This window comes from Podarcis melisellensis (genome assembly GCF_964234715.1).
Source record: "Podarcis melisellensis genome assembly, chromosome: 3".
Classification (NCBI taxonomy): domain Eukaryota; kingdom Metazoa; phylum Chordata; class Lepidosauria; order Squamata; family Lacertidae; genus Podarcis; species Podarcis melisellensis.
This window is the reverse complement of record NC_138530.1, coordinates 115,906,747-115,916,071: the sequence shown is the minus strand read 5'-3', so window position 1 is coordinate 115,916,071 and position 9,325 is coordinate 115,906,747. Positions and strand designations below refer to the sequence as shown.

The window sequence follows — 9,325 nt, the reverse complement described above, 5'->3', positions numbered from 1 at the left end:
CACCCCAATCTCCGAGCGGTGCAAGGTCCCAGGGCTTTTGGGCACTCGCGCAGGATTCAGAAGGAGGGGCAGCAGAGATTTGTGGGGTCTTCATGATATATGGTTTATTTGCAGCTCTGTACAACCTGAACCTACAATGGATTCAACATTCAACAATGGATTCAGCATTCAACACCCGTAAAGGTCTTGCTTCTCCCTTGGACTCAAAGAGAAATCGAACGTCGCTCTCAGACGTTGCTCTGACTCTCTCTCTCTCTCTCCAACTTGCTGATTTACTTCCATTTATTTAATAATGATTATTTACTTTAACTGCTAGGTCTTTATTCATTTACTGTAATCAGTCAACAGGAGTTGGCTAGCGGGCCAATGGGCCTCTTTAAAACGGCCCAGGCCACACACACAGGAAACCACAGGAAATCTTTATTGGTTAGACTGCAATATCAGCCAGACCACAAGGTGACACTGTAGCAGGCAAACACACACACACACGCATACAAATAATCTTTGTTAGTTCGCAATATCCACCAAGATTACAAGCAGGCACTGTCACATTATAAATACAGTGGTACCTCAGGTTAAGAACTTAATTCGTTCCGGAGGTCCGTTCTTAACCTGAAACTGTTCTTAACCTGAAGCACCACTTTAGCTAATGGGGCCTCCCGCTGCCGCTGCGCCGCCGGAGCACGATTTCTGTTCTCATCCTGAAGCAAAGTGCTTAACCTGAGGTAATATTTCTGGGTTAGCAGAGTCTGTAACCTGAAGCGCCTGTAACCTGAAGCATCTGTAACCAGAGGTACCACTGTAAATGTAATCAGCCATTTTAAGTAATTAAAAGCTGCTACACACACACAGTCGGGGACACAGGTGGCGCTGTGGTCTAAACCACAGAGCCTAGGACTTGCTGATCAGAAGGTCAGCGGTTCGAATCCCCGCGACAGGGTGAGCTCCCGTTGCTCGGTCCCTGCTCCTGCCAACCCAGCAGTTTGAAAGCATGTCAAAAGTGCAAGTAGATCAATAGGTACTGCTCCTGCGGGAAGGTAAATGGCGTTTCCGTGCGCTGCTCTGGTTTGCCAGAAGCGGCTTAGTCCTGCTGGCCACATGACCTGGAAGCTGTACGCCGGCTCCCTCGGCCAATAAAGCGAGATGAGCGCCACAACCCCAGAGTCAGCCACGACTGGACCTAATGGTCAGGGGTCCCTTTACCTTCAATGCCATCTTTGTGAGCCGCTTAGGGATAGAACTATTAAGCATTTAGAAAGAGAGAGAAAACTTGGTACAAACTGCTCTGGGCCCTTGGGATGGAGTATGGAATCTAAATGAAATCAAACCAAATAACAAACACCAGCGTTTTTTCCTCCTCTCCAACACCACACAAATAGGCATTTAAAAGAGAGAGAGAGACTGATAGGGTTGCCTTTTTTTTCTTTTTCTTCCCTTTCTTTTTTACACCTGGGCAAAGTTGTTGAGCTTTTCGTTGGAGACATCTCCCCCCAAAAACGTCGTATTTGCGGTGGTTATTGTTGTTTTTGGATTTTCACAACAGTTTTTCTTTTTTTAAAAAAACACCCTAGTTGCCATACATTTGGGTTTCCCCCCGGACATTTGGCTGATTCATTAAAAATCCATCTGGACACCATTTTGACAGTCCAGACGTGTCCAGGAAAACCTGGACGTATGGCAGCCTTAGACACTGAGGCAAATGCAGGCCTGTCAATTGTCGGCTGCTGGTCAATTTCCGGCAAAGTTCCAGAAGCCGAGAAGTGGCCGTCTAGCAGAAGGGGGGGTGTCTGAAGGGAGAGTAGGGGGAAGAGGTCTCAGAAAGAAGTTGTGATCTGAACAAAGCTCGAGAGAGTTGGCAGGAATGCTGAGCAGAGTGGAGATCAGAGGAAAGAGAAAGTTTGCTTAAATGTGTCTCTCTCCCCTTTCCCTTGGCATGGCAACTGTTCTGTGAAATCGCATGCAGCATTTGAGAAAGAAAGCTGCCATTTGTAGGACTAGCCTCCTGAGAAACAGTTTCTATCCAAATGTGATTTTGGTTTTAAACACAGTGTAATAAGTCTCTTGGGACGCGGGTGGCGCTGTGGGTTAAACCAAAGAGCCTAGGGCTTGCCGATTAGAAGGTCAGCGGTTTGAATCCCCGTGACGGGGTGAGCTCCCGTTTTTCGGTCCCTGCTCCTGCCAACCCAGCAGTTCAAATGCACATCAAAGTGCAAGTAGATAAATAGGTACCACTCCGGCGGGAAGCGAGATGAGCGCTGCAACCCCAGAGTCGTCCACGACTGGACCTAATGGTCAGGGGCCCCTTTACCTTTTTAAGGCGTCTCTATGGGAGTATATTGTATTTTAAAAATGGGGTATCAAAGTTTTTAGGGGGCTAACCAGGTTGGGATAGCTGGGATATTAGGCTTGTTGGTTTTGAATGTCTTATGTAGTCCCCCCCCCCAATTTCGTTGTTCTGTATGGGACAATGACAAAGACTCTCCTCCTGCAAGAGAGGGGAGTGGTTGTGGTCGGGAGCCAGACTCTGCCTCAAGCAGGGGGCATTAGCCCTCTGCCTCAAGCAGGGGGCGTTAGCCCTCTGCCTCCCACTCACCTGGCTGGCGCCCACCCCCATGGGCAGGCACCCAACCAGGTGCCTGCGAGGGGGCGTGTTTAGTGGCCTAAATTGCTGCAGCACCAGCCTTCCGGCCTCACTTTTCATCGTCCCGTCGCGAGTCACCCACCCTCCACTCCCTTAGAGCTCAGGGTTTCCAGTTTTCTTTTGGCCTTGCTATGGACCTTAGGTTGGTAGCCCTGGTTGTCCGGGGGGCCTGGTAGGAATTTTTCCATTTGGCATTAGGCTTTTTGGTTTTTTCGCCTACCTCGTAGCAATCGTCACAACTTCCGTGGTATTGGTGGGTAGGTTAGGCATTGGAATAATGTGTTGTGGTGTGTTGAAGGGCTAGGTGTGGCCATCGCCTGCGCCTTCAATTTTGGGTATTCCGTTAAAGGAATCCGGCGGTCGTGTATTCTGTCCGATGCCTGCTTGGCGGGAGGCCATGGCACAACCCTCGGTGACATCAGGGGAGAGCCTATAGTTGGATTAGCATCAACAGGCTCCACCTACTGGTGAATAAACCCCCTTTGTTTTTTAGACTCACCCCTCTCCGAGTGGGTGGAGTCAGCTGACGTAATCCAATGCCTAAGCCAATAACTTTTCACTTGCTGTAATCAATAAAGTTGTGGCCTTTTCTTGCCCATTAACCTTATATCACGTGTCCTTGTGTTTTCATTCCACTACGCGGGGATCGGGTCCTCGAACCACAATAAAGATTACCGTATCGTATTGTCGCTGGGTCTTAGAGGTGGAAGAGGCAGCTGGTTGGATTGAAGCACTGAGAAGGGCCGGACTCCCGCTCAGTGGTGTAGCATGGGTTGTCAGCACCCAGGGCAAGGCAAGTAATTTGCGCCCCCTAACCCGTGGATTTGCGCCCCCTAACCCGTGGATTTGCGCCTGCTAACCCTAACCCCCAGATGTTGCGGCCGCCCCCCCCCTGTACCCCCCATGCTACGCCACTGCTCCCGGTCCTCCCTCAGCCTTTCCCTGGGGAAAAGCAAACAGGTTCATGTTTGTGGTGCATGACAGGTGCATGGCAGCTATTGAAGTCTTCCGCTTGCATTTAAGTCACAAGAGATCTGCATCTGATTGCTTAATGACCTAGGAAGCTGCCCAAACTGGAGAGTCAGGGATTGTACCTTCTGCCTGCAAGCCGATGCTCCAGTCCAGTCATCTATGGCCTTGAGCTGCCTCCACAATGCATAAAACCAGCCCCTCCACAATGCATAAATCCAGCTCACCAGTTCTCTTAAATATTTCACCACTAAGAAAGTTTTCAATTCGAAAAATGTGAACAGACAACTCCATATTTCTGTCTTTTTATTCATTGTTTAAGTTACTGAATAAATACAAATAACTCATGTTTTTGAATTATAATTTGCAGGTGCATAAATACAAGTTATATAAATAGGTCTTATAAATACAGCTGGAAGCAAGTTTCTCTTTGCTTCTCCATGAGTTTCACATTTCATATGCATTTATATCGTGACATAGAACATACAATTCAATAAGACTGACCAATAGCACAGGGGTAAAGGATGCAACACTCGTTACAAGGCAGGACTTTTACATTTCTGGCAAGTGAAGAGAAGAGGCCATTTTAGCTAGGAGAGATTATTTTGTCATCGTGGCCTGAGGCCAGGAGGAATATATATTCAACATTTTCATGGCCTACTTAAATGTTTTGAAACAAATGGCATTTTAAAGTTGTGTCACCTAGTAAGAAAGTGGCACAAAATCTTTCCTAATTCTATGGTGTCTTTATTTCTGCTCAGTTTCTTTTTGTTTTGAGTCATCAAAGAATGTGATTTGGATTCGGAAAGCATCAGCCTGGAGTCGGTCATTTACCTCCACTGGTCAATCCTATGCTTCTTTCAGGCACTTCAATTAGCATAGGTTCTGGTGTTCGACATTACGCAGGTGCAACCAACATTAATCACTTCTTTCTCCAGCCAAAAGGTCTGCTGGCAGCCAACCTGCTTCCGTCGAAGAACCATGATCTCCTGCTGAATAGGAACAGAATTCAGGGCTATGTTTTGTTTGCCTTTCCTGTCCAGACAGAAGGCGTGGCGGCAGGTGGCTTTCGAAATCACATGGGGAAACCTGTTGGGATCTTCGTGAGTGCTGCAAATAGAGGCAAAAGGAGGGCAAGACTGTTAGTTCATCCGAACACGCAGAGCCTTGAAACTGGCTGCATACAATGGGAAGCTAAATGTTTGCTTCTCTCTAGACTCTTGGCCAAAGAGAAGCAGGAATGGCTGGCTTGTAGAAAGTTCTGTGAGCGGGGAAGGTAGGGTCTCTTTGCATGGAAGAGACTTCCAGAGGTTCACACATCCCAATCCTTCAAGGAAGAGAGGCTGCAAGTTATCAGAAAGTGAAGGAAATGGCTGCTTATTGACTACTATATCAATAATATATTACCATGATATGCAATGTAATCTGTCAGTTTGCCAGATCCTGCTGCTGTCAGACCTCTTCCATGACGGGGCTCGAGAGCCTCAGCCACGGCCCTTGGGGGTACAAATGTGGCCCTCCGGTCTCTTAAGACTCTCCAGGCCACCCCACCCCCCTCACTGGTTCTGCTCTTTACTTCCCTCTAGTACTGGAATGTGAGAATGCCTCTTGTGTGCCTGAATTGTGGATGGAGAGCTGAGTAGGTTTAGAAACCTGTGGCTTTTGCATGGTGGAAACACTCCTGACTGTGTGGAGGCAGGAGGCTCTTGCACCTGGCATATATCCACCGGAAGGCTAACTTAAGGGAAATCAGGTCCTTGGGCTGCAAAGGGTTCTCTACTCCTGCCCTGTGACTCAAGGGAAGGTGAGAGAGACCCATTCCTGGTTTCAAGCAGGCAGAGGTTCTCAAAGCAAGTGCTGCCGAGAAGAATGTGAGATTGGAAACATGCACGGACTGCGTTGATCAAGAGTCTCTTACTTGGGACTGCTACCATGATTACCTGTGAATGGGCACCTCAAACTGAGTGCCCTCAAACTGAGCAGCAGATATACCCCAAGGGGAAGGCAAGGCAACTGTGCAGAGACCAAGCAGCCAATTACTACCAGTAGACATAGGGAGTAAAAGGAGCAGCCATGGGGGAAAGATGTTCTCAGAAACATTCTGCCATCAGAGAAGCACTCTGTGTTCCACACTATAGAGCAGGCTTCCTCAACCTTGGCCCTCCAGATGTTTTGAGACTACAATTCCCATCATCCCTGACCACTGGTCCTGCTAGCTAGGGATCATGGGAGTTGCAGGCCAAAAACATCTGGAGGGCCAAGGTTGAGGAAGCCTGCTATAGAGTCAAATAGCTTCCATTTCAAAGGCAGTTGTCTGTAACTACCGTGGTGCAGACTATAGAGTTGTGGCTCTGAAAGTTTTGTGGGCAAGGGCACAAAACCCAAGCACCCATGCACCTCTGATGATTTAAGCTTTAGGACCCTCACAACAGGTACCCAGGTTGCCAAAGAGTTCCTCTGTGCCGGTTGGTGGGGCTCCATTCAAGAAGACACAAATTAGTAGCAATGTGAAGCATGGCTGTTATCATGTGCAGAATGCCTTTCCCACATTGCAGGGCAAATTGAACCAGCAGCCCCTCATTGGATGAGGAACCCCTGTCTGAGGCTACAGTTCCAGATAGGGGTGAGCCCTGGCATTTATCAATGAAGCACAACCTGGGAGTAGCAGAACCAGGCTCAGGGGAAGGTCCAAAACTGCTCCCTTCATGGAGACAATTCAGCTCTCCCTCTCTCTCCAGTCTGTTTCCCAGAAAACACAGCTGGCTCCTGGGTTTGACAAAGCTACAAAATTGTGTCCTTTCTTGCGGCAGCCCTAGACATTTTAAAGTATTGAAGAACCACGGTGGGTTTGCTATGCATGCTCTGCTTCGTAGCCAACACATTTGATTCAGTCAGTGAGAATAAGGACAATACCTGTAATCCCATGGAGATATAGATCTGTTCCTGACGTCCTGGGGGACCTCACTGGCTGGTTGTGGGCGGCCAATGTGGACTTGGAATGTCAGGGACTTTGGAGGAAAATCCTCTTGGGTTCCAGACTGGGGTGGACAGTTCTCGCTGGGTTCCTCGTTGTTTTTCCCAGGCTTAACTGCTTTTCCAGAAGCTAAATTTATAGCTGAAAGCAGCAACAACAACAACCCAACCTGAAAGGGAGAACAGATACAAAATGAGTTGTTTTATCATGTGCAGGTTAGCCAGAGGTATAATCTGAAACTGACAGTTGACAAAAAATAGGTTTTTGCATAAAACAGTTTATACTAGGCACTCTGCTAATATTGAAGTACTTAAAGGGTGCCAGGTTTCACTGAAAGCCAGAGTTGTGACCCTGAAGCCCTTCCTCTGAAGCCTAAAACATCAAGCAGTAGGGGCTCACTGGTGAAGTGGCAATACACTAAACCTGTCTTTTTAAAGAAATAAATAAATCCCATATATCAAGCCTAATCCATAGCTGTCAAGTGTCCCTTATTTGGTCCCTTATCCCAGCGCCATGTCCCGCTGCTGTCCCTTACTGATGAGGCTTCATTTGGCTGCTGGCTGGGCTTTCTGCCTTTGGCTCAGAGGGGCTCAGAAGTTGAACATACCTGTGCCTAGAAAATCCCTTATTTTGGCTGCTGATCCCTTATTTTTGAGGCTGCTGGTCCCTTATTTTCAAATCTGTAAATTGACAGCTATGGCCTAATCCCTTTCACCAAAAGCAACTTTCCTGACTACTCTCTGTTTGAGAGTTTTGCAGCTGGGCTGAACCACTGCCAGTTTGTGATAGAGGCCAGGACTGATAGATGGATTTCAAACGAAGACAAAATCTCATTGGCAAAAGTTTGAGGAAAAGCTGAGCCATCACACACTTCTCACAAGTCATTTAGGATGTTAATATTTATTTACTTTATAAATATATATATATTTCTCTTACAAAATTATAAATAATAAGGCATGACACAACCCCAAAATGGGTCACTAGGGGTGTAAAATACTAAACGTATTATTTTACAGTGATTACAGTAAACCAGTTCAGTGGCTTCTTCAATAAATTGACTTGGAAAACTCAGAATAATAGGAATGAGCTAAAGAGCATTTCCTTCTTATCCACACTTTATGGCAATATATGTTGTAGGTATTTTTCGTCCATGTGTTGCTTCATTTGTATATTTAATAATATTGTGCCAAACAAATTATCTTATTTTTCTCTCTCCTTGCCACCTTCAGTTTTTACAACAGCTTTTCCATTATGGCTGTTTGCCAGACTATATTATACCAGTGGTCAATATTCATTAAATACCGTATCCAAGTTTTATTGCCATTCTAGGTGCTGTTAGTAAATGCGTTATTAATTCCTAACTTCCTAATTAGTCTATATTTGAAGTATATAAATTAAGTAAGGCAAAAGCTGGGGTTTTTGGGGTTGTCTGAACTGTAATCTGAGATATTGCTTTCAAAACTTGCTCCCAAAATTGTTCCATTTGTTGTTCTGTTCGTTAATGTTTATTTGTGTGCCAATCAAGCAAATAAATTCACAAGGAAAGCAGATGGGACCCTGGGGGAAGTGGTACTTGGGGAAAAACAATGAAATCCTACTGAGAATGAATTGATTATATATCAGTCCTCTTTTGAATCTAAAAGTAGCTTTAGATCTATGAGTTTACGAAAAGCATTCAATTATGTGAAACAATAACCCAGAGCAGGTGGGATCACAGTCATAGCTATGAAGCATTGTTGGTAGCTTATCTATGGGATGAAAATCCCTCCAGAAAAAGAAGTTCATGAATTCAAGGAAACAGTTGTTATCCAAATGCTTTAAACTGCACTGTCCAAATCTATTACATTAATTACACATATTACACTAATTATATATAGCTTATTGTTGAAGCTATAATGATGGATGGATGGATAGACAGACATAAGACTTAGATAACCATTGGCTTCAATTTTTGGTAGCAAGTGGATTGGGAGATTGAAGCTTCACTAATAAAATTCTGCATGTGGAAGCAAGATGAAGGATGAAGTAAGAACTAAAATGCAACATCAAACGCCTCTACGTTATAAGTTGGACACAAATGTACTAAGAGTTCTATACACCGTAAATGACAATCTATATTATCAGTGTACTCACCAGTGAGGGAAATCTTGTAGAAGCCATAGTAGCTTTTCTTTTCTGCTGCAAGGAGCCAATTGCTGGAGGTTCTGCACCTGAGTATCAGTACCTTGAATCGTGTCCGTATGTGCAATCCCGGTCTCCTTTTATACTGTCTTCAGAATCAAAGCCAGTTTTTTCCATTCGCTAGTCTTCCCGCCCTCGGTTGTGGTTCAGGGACAGCTGTGGCTGACATTTACCCTTTTTCCCCTCGACCACTTCCTCGAAAGTGTCACATGTCCCATACGTACACCAGGGGACAGCAAGGGAAATGCATTTAATATACCACCTACCTAGTTATGGGGAATCTAGACCAATAGATTTGTTTGAATGAAAAACAGATGGCCTACAAGATAACGGCAAGCTTGCCTGAGAAGCTTTTTTTCCCCTTTCCCCTTTTTAGTGTATTGCATCATTACAACTTACCTATTGTAAAATAGAGCAATCTAGATCTATGTCATACCATCATAATCTGTGTATGAAAGCACGTAGACAAGCATCCATCATTAGGATATAAACTAGACAATTGCCCCCTCAGCCCTGCAAAAATAAATTCTGCCACTTTCAACATCCTTTGTACATCATAG

The 9,325-nt window shown here is 45.5% G+C and overlaps 1 protein-coding gene across 1 annotated transcript; it reads right to left on the bottom strand.

The window, feature by feature from the left end:
* Nucleotides 1–3,959: 3,959 nt before the first annotated feature.
* LOC309367242 (interleukin-17F-like) lies at nucleotides 3,960–8,998 on the bottom strand. Its single transcript, XM_081906652.1, has 3 exons — nucleotides 8,718–8,998; nucleotides 6,524–6,753; nucleotides 3,960–4,720 (listed from the first exon to the last, which is right to left on the bottom strand). Exons 1-3 carry the CDS (start codon nucleotides 8,742–8,744, stop codon nucleotides 4,480–4,482), a joined length of 498 nt encoding a protein of 165 aa, XP_081762778.1. The 5' UTR covers nucleotides 8,745–8,998; the 3' UTR covers nucleotides 3,960–4,479.
* Nucleotides 8,999–9,325: the final 327 nt, after the last annotated feature.

Coding starts and splice junctions, on each gene's coding strand:
- LOC309367242 (XM_081906652.1), bottom strand. CDS start 8,744: ATGGCTTCTACAAGATTTCCCTCACTG. Junction 6,754..8,717: donor CTACAAGATTTCCCTCACTG/GTGAGTACACTG, acceptor TCTCCCTTTCAG/GTTGGGTTGTTGTTGTTGCT. Junction 4,721..6,523: donor ATATCTCCATGGGATTACAG/GTATTGTCCTTA, acceptor CTCTATTTGCAG/CACTCACGAAGATCCCAACA.